At 46.7% G+C, this 17,496-nt stretch overlaps 1 protein-coding gene across 1 annotated transcript in view; it reads right to left on the bottom strand.

Moving 5' to 3' along the window:
* Positions 1-387: 387 nt before the first annotated feature.
* PFDN1 (prefoldin subunit 1) overlaps positions 388-17,496 on the bottom strand; it is a 30,926-nt gene continuing 13,817 nt past the window's right edge. The window contains exons 3-4 of the mRNA XM_065734412.1: positions 15,201-15,285; positions 388-580 (exon numbers count right to left, since the gene is read on the bottom strand). Coding sequence (XP_065590484.1) covers positions 497-580; positions 15,201-15,285 — 169 coding nt within the window. The 3' untranslated portion in view covers positions 388-496. The remainder of the gene's footprint in view (positions 581-15,200; positions 15,286-17,496) is intronic.

Raw genomic sequence — 17,496 nt, 5'->3', positions numbered from 1 at the left:
AACATGAGTGGCCCAGACCACAAAAGTGCCAGCAGCAGCACTGGGTTGCCTTCTGCAGTGCCCAGCCATAGTGCTGAGACAGGCAAGGCCATCTGGCCAGCACAGCTCAGTCACTGTGACTTCCCAGCAAGCTGCTGGTGGGAGAGGAAACCTCTAAAAAATCCCATTAACAGCAGCCAGGAGTAGGGGGAAGTGGGAGGTCCCAGTGCAGGCTTGCTCAGATCACAATGTCCAACCAGCATCCAATGGGGAAGCAAGGAAGGCAGGATGTCCCCAGGGGCACCCACCCCAAGTTCTGTCCCTCTTTCTTTTCTTCCTCAAAGCTCAACATGGAAGGCAGCTGCCACATGACAGAGGGAGCTGGAGACACAATGAGCCAACACAGGCTTTGCAGCATGGTTTATTAAATCTGCCACATAACAGCCATCACAGCAGAGATGCCAGCATCACCCAGAGGGTGGCACAGGTCCATCTGTGGCCCTATGGGAGTTCACATCTACTGTGCCCTCCGGGCCATCAGCATCTCCCTGATGTTATCTTCTGCTTCCTTCACGCTCCGCTCCAGGTAGGACTTCTTCTGCTGCAAGGCAGAAACCCAGAGGACAGTTAATGTCTGGCCTGGCACCAGCAGCAGTGAGCATGTCCAGGGCACAGACCTAACACTGCCAAGCGTGCAGGAACACGGCACGTCCCCAGGAGGGAGATCATCCCGAGACATCCTGGAAGTGTCAGCATTTTGCCTTTCTGGCTGGGCAGTGGTCACACAGACTGAGTAGTGCTACCTCTGAAATCTCCTCAAAGTTGCTGGGCTGTATCAACAGCAGAGCTGCAAAGGGTTTGCTAAATCAACTGCAGCAATGAAAGGAGACGAGATCCCATCATGTTTGGAGCCCAGAGATAAATTAATGCACCACAACATGCTTGTGCTGCCATCAGCAGTGACACTGAAACCCCTTCACACTCAGGGTTAAGTAGGTCTTTCCCAGCTGGGTATCCTCAGAAACCAAACCCTCCTTTCTATCTGCTGTGTGTTCAGAAATCCCCTGCTGTTACCACAAAACGTGTATGTTTCTTTAATCATCTCATTATCCTGGGCTTGGCAGGGAAGCAGACTGAAGCTATGCATCCTAAGACAGGAATTCAAGAGGCAGCATTTTTTCCTGCTAGTCTGAGTTCTCCTAGGTGACTGGAAAATCTGCACTTGGCTCTCCCTCTGGGCAACCCGTGCCAGTGCCTCACCACCCTTATTGTAAAAAACTTCTTCCTTATATCTGTCTAAATCTTTTAGTTTGAAATGATTTCCCCTTGTCCTAACACAACAGAATCTGCTAAGGAGTTTGTCTCCTTCCTTCTAAACAGCCCCTTCAGATACCAAAAGCCTGTTCTCAGCTCCCCCAGAGTCTTCTCCATACTGCACAGCCCCAGCTCTCAGGCTGTCCTCATACAGAGGTGTTCTATCCCTGGGAGCATTTTTGTGGCCCATTTTTGTGACGTGCTCCAACAGATCTGTGTCCCTCCTGTGCTGAGCACTCCTCATCTGGATGCAGCACTCCAGGTGAGGTCTCACAGTGCAGAGCAGAGGAACAGATCCCCTCAGTTGCCCGACCAGCTGTGCTGTGCTGGGTGCACCCAGGGCATGGTTTGCTCTCTGGCCTGCGATGGCTCATCTCTATCGAACCACTTCCCACCCACAGACAGAGGAACCCAGTACAATGTGAACGACCTCCTAATCCCACCAGCAGTAAGAAGAGCTGTGCTGCTCCCAGCACTGCCCAGGCACACCCCCATGCTGAGGGTTGGACAAAAGGGTGCTGCTAGGGGCACTCACCCCCACCCCTGCCTCACTAGAGCAGAGCAGCAGCAGGGCTCAGGCATGGCATGGGAGATGAGCAATATGGCCACCAGAAGCTGGTGCTGGTCTGCACTTGTGGCACCTTGCTGCTGGTGGAGGGCAGGGTGAGGCAGGTGTGTGACAGGGGACAGTGACTGTCAGCAGCAGAAAGCTGGCCAAAAATGCCAAGTGGGTGCTCCACTGATGGCCTCAACTAAATGCTATGAGAATGCAGGGAGCTGCGCTGTGTGACACAGAAGCAAACCCATCACACACAGTGCAGTCCTGCTGCCATCCGCGCTCCCACAGCTGACCCACTGCAACCCTTCCATACGCCCACCTGAAATGCCCATGCCGTGAGGACATCCCTTCCCCTCCCATTTCTAAACACTGAAGAAATTACATTTCAACAGTAAAGGCTGTTAACAATAGCTAGGGCAGGGGATACAGCAAAGGGCTCCTTGTCTCCCTGACATGGTCCCAGACACGTGGGATGCCTCTTGCGACAAGAGCTGCTTTTTAGGAAGCCACTGGGAGGCGGCCCAGCGTGGGTCCCTTGCTCAGATGCGTTGCCAGAGCTGATGCACAAGCAGGGCAGGTCGGCCCCAGCCACGGCTGTTTTCACACTGCTGTGCATGACACTGAAGGATTTCACATCTGGGGAAAAAGACTCCAGCCCCTCCTCCCCGAGCACAAGGGGCTTGGGCAGGAACCAGGAACACTGCTGCCATGGGAACTGTGCCCATGTTAATCCCTATGGAGGGCTGTGCTGCTGGGGGACACTGGCAGCCCTGAGTAGGCCAGGATCCCAGGGATTTGTATTTCCAAGATGTGTGGCAGAAGCAAAGTGTTCCTACGGAGCTGTAGCATGGCTTCTGCTTAGGTAATCACAGGAGAGGGAGCAGGAACTTGCACCAAGCCCCTTCTTACCACAATTACCGGGGTCTAGACAGGAAACTCAGTGTCTATGATGCTCCTTCCCAGGGAGCAGTGCTGTGAGCCAGCTGGGCTGACACATCCCCAGCCCATCCAGGCCACCATGTGGGGCTGGCAGCACAGTGAAGTCATCCTTGAGCCTGTTCCAGCCTGGCCAGTCCTGCTGGGCTGCCAGTAGCTGCTAGCTGTGTGAGAAATGCCTTCTGTGGCCTCCAAGACCCCACCTCCACAATTCCTGCACCTGACGGTGCTTGGCATTAAAGGAATTATAAAACTGCACTCCTGGAGGCATTAAATGCATTGGCTTTTTGGATGCACTTTCTCCAGCTCTGCTCTCTATCAGCTCCTCTTTGCTTCCAAGGGTTCAGAATACTGCAGTGATCACCATTTCTAGCATCTCCCACACAGGGAGGAATGACCTGAGGCTGCAGCCCCAGAAGTGTGCAAGAAGCCTTTTGCTGCAGGAGGAGCAGGAGGCAGCACAGGAGGCAGCTGAATGCATGCAGGAGCATAACAGGATTTGTAGCAACAAATTTCCAAGAGGGTAGCACAGTCAATACGTAGATTGAAATCCAGCCAGATGCCCCGCTCCAGAACAGGACAAACTCCTGCACCCACAGCATCACACGCTGTCACCTACCGTTTCCCATCTCTACAGAGACAGCTGCTCCACCCCCTTCCACTCAGCTGCTCCCCTGCACAAGAAGGGCACTGCCACTCACACTGGAACATGTGAGACAGCCACTGTTGCCCCTGAGCTAGCAAGGCCCAGGCTATACGGAGAGCAGCTGAGAGAGAGCTGGGTTGGAGAAAGTGCTCCCAAAAAGCCAGTGCAGTTAATGTGTGAAGTTTCATAAATTCTTTAAACTAACCTTGTAGCCAACAAATTCTCTTCCCCAGCCAGGAAACTGGCAGGAAAGCAAACCACAGGCTTGCTGATCTCTCCAAAAGCTAGCCCTGAAAAAATGAATTCACTTAAATCTGCTTTCTGGAACCACTAACCACTAGCCTGGCACCAAGAAAGACAGCCAGGATGCACAGACCTGCTCTTCAGGCAGAAGAGCACATCCCTCCTGCTCATGAAACTGTTCACAGGATCAGTCCTCCCAGTGCCTCTCAGTGCCCAGCCTCAGCTGGGGGCTGAAGGAGATGGCACTTCCAAGGCCCTACTCACTGCATCACAGGGGCAGGTCTGTGCACAGATGCTTGTGCACACAAAGAAAGTAACATCCTAAGTACTAGCTGTTGTCATTACCCTGTGTCACAGCTCTCCCTTGCACTTTGCTCCCTGTCACAGGTAACCTGAAAACTGCTCCCTGATCAGCTCCACACTATGTGCTCTCAGCAGCTGCTGTGGAAATGCTGGCTTTAGTGCAAATACACCTGCAGGTCACAGCCCGAGGAACAGCCGCCGTGGTTAGCAGATGTAGGCAGTGACCTCTCGACACTGCATGAAACTCCCACCTCCGCTGCTATTGCATCACACTGTGAGCAAGAGCCAGGCTTTGTCCACAGTGACACATCCAGACTGTGCATTCCTGTCAGATTAAGGAGCCAGCACCCACAGATTCCACAGCAAGAAAAAAAAAACATTCATCATCTCCTTGTGGATCAGACTCAGATGATTAAAGCACTGTATTCACTTAGCATTGTGATCGGGGCACCTCTGCCTTCGGAGCACTGCCCAGGGCAGCTCCGTGCAGGGGTTAGGAGTCGGCACAATCAGCTCCAACAGCCACCACAGCACTGCTGTGCTCAGCAAGAAACCAAAGGACAGAAGCTAAAATTTATTCAGGCTGCACTATGCCTAGCACTCACAGATACTGACCTTTTTCAGACAGCGGTTTATCATTCAGTTCCTGCTTCATTTGCTCATTAAATTTTACTTCTGCCTCCTCACCTCAGCATATAAATTTGTGGCCTGCAAACAGAAATGTGAAGTGCCTAAACTCAAGTAAAAACATCTCCCTGCAAACTTAAAAGATCGGGTAATGGAATGATATTGGACAATCCAAAGCTGGGAGGAGTGGCTGACACACCAGGCTGTGCTGCCATGCAGTAAGACCTGGACAGGGTAAGAGTTGGGTGGGGAGGAAAATTATGAAGTTCAACAAGATATAGTACATCTAGGGGAAATAACAGCACCAGTACAGGCTAGGGGCTCAGCTGCTGCAGAGGAGATCTGCAGAGAAGGACCTGGCATTCTGGTGGCTGACAGTTGGCCATGAGCCAGCACTGTGCCCTGGTGGCCAAGAAGGCCACAGGTATCCTGGGGTGCATTAAAAGAAGCACAGCCAGCAGGTTGAGGGAGGCGATCCTCCCCCTCTACTCTGCCCTGGGGAGACCACATCTAGAGCACTGTGTCCAGTTCTGGGCTCTCCAGTTCAAAAGAGATGAGGAGGTGCTGGAGATAGCCCAGCAGAGGGCCACAGAAATGATCAGGGCCACAGCAAGAAGAGGAGGTCAAGGGGGGGGGGATCTTATCAGAGCTTATAAATACATAAACAGGGGGTCAGGTTCTTTCCAGTGGTGCCTAGCAACAGGACAAGGGGCAATGGACTCAAACAGAAAGGCAGGAAGTTCCACCTGAACAGGAGAAAGGAGAGTGACAGAGCACTGGAACATGCCTCCCAGAGTGGCAGTGAAGTCTCCACCTCTGGAGATACTCAAAACGCACTGGATGCTCTCCTGTACAACCTGCTGTCAGAAACCTGCTTTAGCTGGTTGGGGGGCGGTGAGGAGATGAGCTCCAGAAACCCTTTCCAACTCATATAACTCTGTGGATGTGCATTCTCATATTGTTTTATTTATGTTTTTAAACTCTTTTCCTACAAATCTCAATGTGTGAGAATGACACAAGTTCAGGCCCCTACCTGTGCTGCCCTGGCACAGAAGAAGGCTGTTGTGGAAGAATGTCCCGGAGTCTTCAGGCACGTGCTTCAAATAGATGCCCTGATATAACTAATGTTGTGATAGCCTCAATAAACCTCCTAGCTTAGTTTCTCCATCCCCCAAAGTTAAACCAGGTCATTTTTGGCATTCCTTGTAAGCTCTGTGTGCACACTCTTTGGAAAGTGAAAAGCAGCTCCCATGATAGAGCAGGGAATGCACCCTTGGCTGCAGAGAGCCCTTCCCCAGAGGGACATGGGCTGCGCCGTGGGGTCAGACCACAGCACACAGCTCTCCTGCTCAGAGCCTCACTGTGCCCGAGACATGCACTGTTCTCAATGAGGTTTCCACCTGAAACTCCTGCATGGTAAGTAGGATCTGCGGAACAGCACTCAGCCATTCTGCATCAGGAGGCACAAACATGGACAGCACTGGGACAGCCCATGCTTCCCCCAGCCCCACCTTGCAGCATGGCGTGGCACACTAACACTGGGAATGACACAGCAACCACCAAATATTTAGTTGTACTTCAGACTTTCCAAGCAGAAGGGTTATTGCTCTCAGGAAGTTGCCTGTAGTTTGCTTAAGAGTGAACTGCAATAGGAAGGGATCACAGCTGGTTCCTGACGACAGCCACTGACAGCAGCACAATGATGCCACCCACCAAGAGGAAAAACGATGATTCAGGTCCCGGGGTTTTCCCCTCAATTACTCTTTCTGCGAGGCAATGGGGATGCTCTATCACTTTCGAGTCATCTGAACTACAGAGTGGCAGCACAGGCTGCTCCAGTTAGGAAAGAGATTCAGAATCATAGAACTGTTCAAGTTGGAAGTGACCCCCAAAGGCCATGTAGTCCAATCCCCTGCAGTGCACATGCCCACAGCTCCACCAGGTGCTCAGAGCCCACCAAGCTGCAGGGACAGGGCACTGCCACCTCTCTGGGCACCTCGCGCCAGCGCCTCACCACCCGTATTGTAAAAAACATCTTCCTTATATATAATCTAAATCTCCCCTCTTTTAGCTTGAAATCATTTCCCTCACCCTCTCACAGCAGTCCACACTGAAGAGTCTGTCCCCTTCCTTCTTAAAGCCCCTTCAGATACCAAAAGCCCACTTTCATGTCCTCCGGAGTCTTCTCCACGCTGCACAGCCCCAGCTCTAAGCCTGACCTTGTAGGGGAGCGTTCTGCCCCTGGGAGCATTTCTGTGGCCCTCTCCTGGATGTGCTCCAACAGATCCGTGTCTCTCCTATGCTGAGCACTCCCCACCTCAATGCAGCACTCCAGGTTAGGTCTCACAGTGGTGAGCAAAGGAACAGACCCTCTCCTTTGCACTGCTGGCTACACTGCTTTGAATGCACCCAGGGTAAGGTTTGCTCTCTGGGTTGAAAGGGCACAGTGCTGGTTCATGCAGCCATCCAGCAGTACCGCTGAGTCCTTCTTAGCAGGGCCTGTGCTCAATCCTTTCATCTCTCAACTTGTACTGACAGCAGGGGTTGCTGGCACCAAGGTGCAGACCATACACTCAGCTGTACCGTACTCTGTGAGGTTCACCTGGGCCCACTGTTCATCTTAAGGAATGCTGGTGCAAACCTGCCCCCATCCTGGTAGCTGGTCCCACCTACTGCACTGCAAGGAGGACTTCCAACATCACCTCTTCAGTGCTTTGAGATACACATACTCTGGGAAAACATTCACCATTTCCCAGTGTGGTACCAAGGGAGGCAGCTCTTCAAGAGAAGGGGCAATGTAATGGGCAAGCCAACGAATAATGTGCCAAGCAGCCTCCTGCAGCAGAGCCCAGGTATGCCACACATAACTGTCACGTCAGCCACATGGCAGCATGTTAATTACAGATGGAGACAGGTGCTTTCCAAGACTGGGAAATGATAGATTGTTCCAGTGAATTTTTGTACCCTACCCCAATGGTGGCTACCAGGGAAAGCTGATGGAGAACATTTCAGTAGGTGGCAGCAGAAATATATTCACAATGCAGAGACTCCTATTGGGATGCCCCTTCTTGGAGAAATCATCCTTCTAGAGAAGAGCTCTCAGAGGCATGCTGCTCCAGGATACCACACTCCTGGCAGACTCATGACAGCAGACATGACATATACTGAGAACTGGGGAGGAAACTCACCCTGGTGCTGAAATCCCCATGTTCTGCCTGAGAGGAAATGTCCCTCAGCAAAGTGCCTCTTGAAAAACATGCTAAGTTCCTTTGCTCTGTGCTTCCATTTTACACTCCTGCAGAACCAGTGTGGCAGACCAGAGCACCTGCTAGCACCATGGTTGTTGTAAAAACCAAATCAGATTTCCATCTAGCTCTTACAGTTCAAGCCAAAGGATGATATTTTTGAAGAAAAATTACTTCCATAACTGTGAAAGATTCAGAAAGTCAGCAAACAGAAGACATGAACATCAGCCAACGCCTGTGGTCTCATTGGGCAGAAGGGAAGACATAGCCACATCCACTCCAGAAGCACATTTCCAGGCAGACCATCTGGCAGCAGCACAGGGCCAGCAGGAAGTCATCCTCCTGCATACCTGGTGAGCAAGGTGTGGCTCTACAAAGCTGACTCAGGGCTGGGTCAGGCCTCCCACATGCAGCAGCATGCTTTCCAAATAATCACTTCCTGTTCTCCTCGGGCAAGACAGAGATGGGGGCGGCAGGTACGTGTAATCCCCCTGCCCAGAGCCCTGCAATCACCAGGCACCAAGGGCAGCAAGGAGCGACCGCTTGAGGCTGGGTGACTCAGGCAGGCAAAACCGTGCTGGGTATGTGACTAACTATTACTCATGCAAGGAGGAATTTGGAGAGGGACCCACATCCAGCTCTGCTCGTTGCTTTGGTTATTTCCACAGCCCTAAGTACAAAGAAGAGCTTTGACAATGAATCAGAGCCTGGTTTAAAATGACAAAGAAAGACTTATCTATCAATTTCGTGTTCTAATGATTTCAACGTATTCCTAAGAGCAGCTTAATGCTAAGCAGAGGAAACATGCAACAATTTCAGACCCTGATGACAAAATGCATGCTCCTGGATGGACAAAACCATTTAGACAGCAGAAGTGTTTTTTTTAATACCATATAATGTATTTCACTTTCCCCTGAATGACAAAGGAATGCTAGTTCACTGGCACAGTTTGTTTTGAAAAGCTTTTTCCACTAGATTTGTTATGTCAGAACAAAATAAAAAATTCCAAAGCAAGCTCTGGGATAAATTTATTTTGAAAGTGTCTCTATAACAAGGTTCTGAAGGACTTAAATGGAAGCAATCAACATACATATTAATTATTATCCAGCCTTTAAAATCTACAATTATCCAACAAAAAATAACGGCAAGAAATACCAGGGAGAAAAAAAGCTGCCAAATTCCAGTTTGCCCTTCATGAGGCCTTTGTTCTTTCATCGAGTTCGTGCGCTTACTTTGCAGTCCACCATGCAATGGAGAGTAACAAATAATTATTAATTAACTAGTTCTTTGCAAAATTTGGGAAGGTTGAAAACTTTATGCTGTGAGCAACTGCTGCAAACGAAAACTCCAGCACCATCATACATATGATGCTATTAATTCAGGTCATTCTACCCACTGAGGGATCACCTACAATCATGCTTCACAAAACTGGGATGAGGAGCTTTCATAAGCCTCATCAGAGTTTTCATAAGTTTCATCAGAGCTAGTGGGAGATCCTTTCTAAGAGCTGGAATTTCCCTCTTAAATGTGATTATTTTCTTTCTCCTCCATATGTGAGGTTACAACTTGGCATTCTGCAACCAGTGACTTCTGCATTACTTAACATATGACCAGCTGGTTAAGCAGTTTTCAGAGCAGAACACATACTTATTCGATCTTTATCTAACAAATCTAGCACAGGGACCTGGACTAGTATTAAATACACCTTCCTTGCTATTACTGAAGAGCATCTGTTCCCTTGTAAAGCCACAGGATACTAACTGCACGCAACCAACTTTCATTTACCTGAGATGAGAGTGAAATTACGTGATCTGGATAGAAGTAAAACAGCATAAAATTGATATCAGGTAGTCTGTAAGAAAGCAACCCCTTACTGCCTTCTTCACTTTTCACACGTGACCTTTAAGATGGACCGTGAGGCTTTAAACAAAGAAGTCATCAGATCCGTCCACAACCTTGGAAGCAAGGTGTAAGCATGTTGCTCAGGCTCCCACTAGCAGAGTCAATCCAGGGGACAGAAGGAACTAGTGTAGTTCTAGACCCATGTCTAATATTTACATTAAATTTGTATGGCACCAGTCCAGCATCAGAGGACTTTTCCATTAAGAAGGTTCTGTCACAAGAGTGTTAGCTCCAACAGTCTCAACCTTTTCATCATTAAATTACATTTAAGGCTTGTTTTGCTCATTGTTCAGAGTATTTCCCTTTTCAAAGAAGAAGAAAAATTCTCCTGTGCTATAAGAAAGCCAGATCTAAAAAGGAAAAAATAAAAAATAAAAATAAAAATAAAGAGCTTCAGTATTGCCTTCTTCACAACAAGCCTGCCAGTGGAGAACAGATATATGCCAACAGCTCTGTTGGTGCTCTGCTCTCCTATAGGAGCACCTGTGGATGCCCCCCTGCTGACAGCAAACTACCTCTAGAAGCTTCTACCCTGGACCCAAGGCTTCCTCATGGCCAGGGAGAGCTAATAAGAGCATCCAAGTGATTCAGGCTGCTGGATAAGCAATGGGGACAAAAGCACAACCTTCCTTGGAGGTGATGAAGTCTTAATGCCAAAAGGACCAATACCAAGTCAGGGTCTGACATCTTCTATATGCATACTTTGGGCTGTTCTTAGAAGCAAGGGGCTGCTGCTGTGATAACACATTTAAATCATGTCCTGAGCATATGGATATATGCCAGCAATGCAATAGAAAAAAGCACACATTTCCAAAGTAAAATCAGCTCTAGGCTAAGCACAGATGGCTTCCCCCCTAAGGCCAAACACAAGCATTCCTTATTTTCCCATTTATTTAAGAAACACACCACACATTCCTAGGCACTGGCCTATCCATTCCAACTACAGGATGAGTGCTCCTGTGCTGCAAATCTCAGGAAGAAACTGGCCTAACTCCTTCTGGTAGCTGCCCAGCGGTCTGCAGGACGTCCCACACATATCAAAGAGATTTGTTTGAACATCATTAAAGCTACCCTCTGAATTGGTCTCCACACACAGTTTCAGCACAAAAACCAAAGGACTGTCCAAAGGAATGCCACAGAGATCTCCATGCCTACACTGAGAATACTAAATACCAGCTCTCAGACTCTGGCACTGCTACCAGGGTACACCTCACCTGCTTCAGCCTTAGCTCCCCCAGGGAAGGAGCACTGTATTGTGGCAGCCAGCAGACACTGCTTGCTCAGCAAGAACAGGGGTGCAGCGACTGCACCGCAGAGCTGCAGCAAGGCCATTCCAAAGCTCCCAGAATGCAAGGATTTCAGAAAGGACAGCTGGAGCACGAGCACATTTGTGTCCAGGCAAAGCAGAGAGGATGGGTTGTTACATCTGACAGCCAAGCAGCTCCAAGCACCACTGCAATTCAATGGCATTTTAACTTTAGCGGGAAGCAGCTCTGCCATGAACAGTCTTTAAACAAGAAGCAGTATTTTCTAATCATGACCAAGGATTAAGAAGCAGCCTGCACAGGATGGGGCAACTGGGCACAGTACTTTAATTCAGAAATTCTTTTCAGGATCCCTAGCACTTGGGTATGCCTTCCCTCATCTTATTTTCAACTTCAGACAGATAGAGAACATACCAACCAACCTTTAGCCCTACAGCCTTAAACATTTGGACTCCATAAAAGCGTGTAGAGAATTGCATGGGAGATGGGCACACAGCAGTGGTGTGGGCAGAGCCTTAAAACCAAATCCAATTCCACAAGAAAACTGCAGGTTACTTTTGCCCTTTGCATGAAGGAGCTAAATTCAGTGGCACAGTCAACAACGCAGCCCAGGGCAGCCTCCCCCTTATTTGTTATTTTTAGAAATCTAGTCTGACAACGCCTGACGACTGAACATGCTGAATATAGCAGGAGGGAAGGGGATTATCAGATATTATCAGAGAAAACACACAGCAATAATCACTTTCTCCACCTCTAATGAAGAATCAATTTTCCATGTCTTTGTAATATCAGAGAGTGTTCTTTTTAAAATGCCACATTTAAAAACAGAATCCATCTAGCCCTACAATGGAAACGGATAACATTTCCTGAAACAAAGCATTGTTCCACCCCTCACATATCATGTTTCCTTAAAAACAAGGGAAGAAAAACATTACTTGGTTTTTCTCTTAATACTGCACAAACATTGCTGAGCTAAAAAGAGTCAGGGCTCATCCCTTTAGAATGCTTTCAAAATAGATTTACACATACCCTTTGCACTGTGAAACACAACAAGAATTTGATATTATCAAGACTGGAAAAATCCAATAGCTACGCTTAGGCAGGAAGCTTCCCATGTGATGGCATGGTCTCATACACTCAGCCTCTGTAAGATCCAAGAAGGTTTTGTTAAGCTTCACTGGCACAGCTTGTAAGCAACCATGTGCATTTTGTAAGCAAGCCTAGATAGTCTCTTTGGATTCCAAAGGATTATACACAAAGTGTGAAGTTAAGTTTGTTAAATGAGTGCATATACACATTCATACCTCCTTTAAAAAGAGGGATAAAACTACTAGTGTGCTAATTAATTGAAAGACTGTCTACCCCCTTATTTATTTGTACATATCTATACCCTTTTGGGTTTTTGGAGCCACGCTTACACTGTTTTGCTTACAAAGTCCATGGAGTGCATATTCCAGCAAAGCCTTATTATCACAGCTCTGTGCAAAGTCAGTCCTGGCTGTCCTCACTCCTTTGCTGTGTAGTGAGCAGCGGGGACAACCAGACTAGCAGTATCACAGCCCTTTCGTGATGCTGCCATAAAAGAAGCAGTGCAGGTCTCCAGCAACAGAGAAACACAATAGAGGGGAATAAGGGAAAGAGAATGACTGCAATCATCATCAGAGGAGAGAGAAACAAACCTCACAAAGCAGACACAAAACTCCTTCCTGCTTTCAAAGTTCATTTTGAAAACTGTGAATGTCAGAAAGCCCAGCTCACACCTCCAAAGCAGATGAAAGCCCATGCTTTCAAAAATTACCAGCACTCAGTTCTCCCTGCTACACAGCTGATGAGAAGAGTTCAGCTGTGAGCCCAAACTTTATGCTGCACTCTTCCAGAATGGGACTGAGCTAGCAGTGACAGCATTTCTGAAATTCAGGTCTGTATCAAAAATGCATATTTCAGCATACCTTGGCAATGGCTCTGAAATTGCCACCAGCTCATGCTATGAGAGCAACCAGGTAAGTCACACTGCATGGATACCAGAGGGTTTCTCTGACCAGCTTAATTCAACTATGCAAAGTAGGCTATATGAGTAATAAGGTAGTTAATGTAAAAAATAAGCTTTATTTTTTCCAGCTTTATTAACTGATGAAGGGATACTTTAACCTGGTTATCTTTCATATCTATTTTACAACAATGTACTGGAAGCACAAGGTCACAAAGCTTCACATTCTTTCCTCCTTCTGTCACAACTTGCTTTCAGGACAGAAAAATCCTCTACTCCTGTGCAAGTGCTCCCTTAACTTGGACTGAGGTATTTCCCTTGAAATCTTACTTTCCAGTAACTGTCAATCTAAACCTCTTCCTTAGGGAATCCAAAGACCAAGGAATATCCTTCACATGAAACTGTCAGAAGCTGGAAACTGCAATGAAAAGATGGATTTGTTCATTTAAAATAAAACTGTCAAAAGTTTCAGCAATTCAAGCCCTCTTTTCTATTATTAAACAGCAAACCAGCCTTCATGGCAACCACCTCCCCACCACCTTTTGAAACAATCACTGTTACTGGGAACTGCAATTCAGTGGCCATAACCATAGACTTGAGGCAACAGGGCGCTACAAAACAGTAAAAACACATCTGTAAAGCAAGCATGCCGAGGCTGAGTGCAAGAATGGCAGAGGTTATTATCTGTGAGGGGGAATTCCATCCATTCTACTGAACTCAGCGATCTGAAAGTTCAGGAGGTAAGATCATTGGAACAGGAAGAATCTGAGATGCACAGCTGAAGGGTACAGTAGCCAAAGCTGTCAAACACACTCCGATCAGTTCCAAACACAGGCATGTTGCGACTAAGTTCATCAACTTCAGTGACAACGCTGGTTTTCTTCAAAGCAACTGTTTTCTGGGATGGTCATAGAGTAGCCAGGATACAATCACTTTTAATCACATAAGCATAAAAAGGGCCGTGCCCTGTCTGGATGAATACTACCTGACATATATGTTCTATCCATGAAGTATTTACTTTCCCTGTGTAGAAGAGGTTCTGGTGGCCAGATACACGGAAACCCTTATTATCTGACATAGAAAACATGACAGGCAACACAACTTTATAGCAACCATGGCAAAATGTGTTTTAAGAAGAAATTAAAAAAACCACAGCTTGACTTCTGCTGTACTTTAAGCAGGAAACAATAGAGACTGCACAGTCCTGTCTGAGCACTTATTTCCTATTGCTGCTTGTCCTGACTTCCCTGGTCTGCATGCACACCTTCTCCAAAACATTAACAGAGTAGACGAGCAGCTTGACTCAACTCAGTCTTTCCTTGTTGTCATTCCCCGAAAGCTAAGGAACACAGTTATGTATTATTTTTTTTCTTAATGCTCCTAAAATAGAATTAACACTAATGGCCTTGGAAGAAGTACACTCTGAGCACCTCCAAAGAACTGTAAACTGTGTATGGGGCCACTAGAAGATACTCAAGATCCAGATGATAGCCTGTTCAAACAGCTGGAACTCATGTAGACACTACTTGGTATGTCTCAGCCATTCTTCTCTACCTCAATAAGAGCTCCCTCCACAAGAACATGAGCTGATTACATCATTAAAGTCCATCCCCCTTAGGATCCAGTCTTCAACAGCAGCCATAAGTGGATGTCCAGGGCAGAGTTTAAGAACAGGGTAAGTGTATATGGTACTTCCTCCTAATACTTTCCCAGCCTCCAGACATTTTTAGCTCACCAACTTCCTGAATAGGATGCAATTTCTACATATTTGGTAATGCTCAAAAGATTTCTCTTCCTTTAATATGTGCAAATTATCCTGCCCCAACACAAACTTTTAATAGAGCAAAGAGCTTCCCATCACCCATCTGCTGCAAGTAACTTCTAAACATCCTCTAACTACTTTCAAAGCTAGCTCCTACTAATTTCACTTGAATCCCACGTCCAGTTTTCATATCAGGACACAGAGGGAACAATCAGTCCCTATCTGCTTTCTTCTTAATGCTCACGAAGTTTATAGATCTAGCAAAGAAACCAAGGAACTACAATTACTTGTAGGTTACTTGCAACAGCCCTCATGTTCCCCTGCAGTTACAGTCCTTGAGAATTAACGGTATCACATAAAATTAAGTGATGTAACAGTACCTGTTGACCTTCTATATTCTATTTTCATCATCTTTACTAGCCAAAAACTTACCTCTAATTCCTTAATTTTCTCTTCTGCTATTCTCTGCTTCTCTAAAAGCTGATTATGAATGACTCCTTTAGATTGAAGAATAAACCTACAAGAAAAAGGAGACAAAAAAAAAGTTGGATTTTGCCTTTAAAAAACAACAATCTAACTGTTGCACTCTTAGCTGCACACCAAGTTAAACTGCAATGACCTCTGAGAAGTATTCATTCTCATCCATGCTGTAGACAGGGACAGAAAAAAGAACCAGTCTCCATCCAGTGATGGACTGCCCAAGAGGTTTGGAAAAATCAGCTGGAAAACTCTTGCTGCCAGCTACTAAAAATTTACTGTTATTTAAAAGCTCCAAATAAAATCTTCTACTGTTAAAAACTCCGTATTTTCTTTCTGTTCATCAGCGCTGTAATGTTTACCAATCTTCCATCTTTAGATCTATATTAACATTCAAAAAATACATACAGCAGGCCACTGAAATACTAATCCAGATGGCAAACAACACAACAGCAGAACTGCCACACATATTCTGGAGGAAGAAAATGAACGCTCAAAGGCTGTCCTCTACAACTGTACTCTGGATATTTTAAAAGCAGTTCTAGAATACACACACCTAGCAAGGGAAGCCCTTCTTATTCCTACATTTTTCCTACATCTTGTTCCTACATTCAAAGAGATCTTCAGCAATGACAGCATTATACATAATAGTAGGGAAATACGGTCAAGGAGGATTCTTTCAACAGTTAAAAATCACATATCACTGTAAGCTATGCAAACCTGTACCACAGAAACAGAGTCCAAGTGCACACTGCACTACACTACAAGGCCAAGTGCTTTCAGAGGAAACTGAGAGCCATGTCCAACCACCTTTGAGCTTTCACAGCTCCTGCTGCTCAGGACTTGGCTTTAACGTGCATGCTCACGGAATTCCAAATTCCCTTGTTTGCTAAACTCAGAGGGTTTTTTTTTTGTTGTTGTTGTTTTTGTGTGTGTTTTTTTTTTTTTTTAACAGGGTAGGAAACTGATGTTTAACTGAAATCTTGGCCACAAGTTTCCACTTCTTCTGGTTGTTTTTTCTTTTTTTTAATTTCATGAGGGCTTTGAAAGATGCATCTATAAAATCTTGGTGTTCTGTTAGCCAGCATGTAAAAGTCACCTGACCTGCTCAGAAAAAATCAACAGCTTCCAAAGCAGCTCTCAAGAACACGGCAATGGCATCCTACAAAGAAGTAAAGAACAACTAAGTTCAGATGAATTTTAGGAACTCTCCAGATATATCCTTCCAGATATAAGGAATGCACAAGACACAGGTCAGCCCCTTCACTAATTAGAAAGTCCCCCAGGGGAGTGAGAAGGAGCCACTGTGGGTCATATCAATGAAGTCAAGGTCTGCCCCAGCACTACAGAGCAGCTGGAGCAACACCATCCTGCCAGGTGACAAGAGCTCATGCTCTAACACTTACTGTGAACAGCTCCAGACAGTGCAGAATCAAAATACATTCCTCATCTACTACAGCAAAGCCTCCAATCAGTATGCAGTGCCATCTCCAACAACAAATGATATTATTAACAGGTTTACTCAGGGTCTGGAAGATGTTCTCTGAGCATAAGGACAGCTCTTCAAGGACATCCTTCTGCAAGTGCATGAGCTCTCCATACCCCAGCAGAAGCAATAGAGCAGAGGAGGAGGGTGATTGGCATGGCTGAGCAAGGATCTGCAGCTTAAACAAAGAGGGAAATGTATGGGAAGTGGAAGAAGGACTGGGTAGCCTGGGAAGAATACAGGGATGTTGTCTGCACGTGCAGAGATACAATCAGGAAAGCCATGGCTCAGATGAAGCTGTACTTGGTGAAGGATGTGAAAAATAACAAGGAAGGGTTCTACAGGTACATAGGCAGGAAGAAACAGACCAAGGAGAGTGTTCTCCCTCTGATTAATGAGGACAGAGAATTGGCTTCCTCAGACATGGAAGAAGCTGAGGTGCACAATAAGTGCTTTGCCTTGGTCTTCGCTGGCGGTGTGGCTCCCCAGGTCTGCCAGGACCCTGAACCTCTAGGTGTGGGTGAGAGGAGTGGATTCTGTCCCACTGTAACAGTGGAACAAGCCTGAGTCCTCCTCATGAAACTGGATATATGTAAGAGTAAGTATTGGGCTGGATGATACGCATCCCAGGGTTCTGAGAGAGATGGCTGATGTGGTTGCTGAGCCGCTCTCCGTCATATTTGAAAAATCATGGTTGTTGGGTGAAATCCCTGGTGATTGAAAAAATGGAAACATTACTCCCTTCCTTAAAAATGGCAGTAAGGA

Source organism: Cyrtonyx montezumae, unplaced genomic scaffold (genome assembly GCF_038088225.1).
Source record: "Cyrtonyx montezumae isolate F1298 unplaced genomic scaffold, pur_monq_1.0 scaffold_18, whole genome shotgun sequence".
In the NCBI taxonomy this organism is placed as follows: domain Eukaryota; kingdom Metazoa; phylum Chordata; class Aves; order Galliformes; family Odontophoridae; genus Cyrtonyx; species Cyrtonyx montezumae.
Note: the sequence above shows the minus strand (reverse complement) of the source record. Positions and strands in the feature narration are given on the sequence as shown.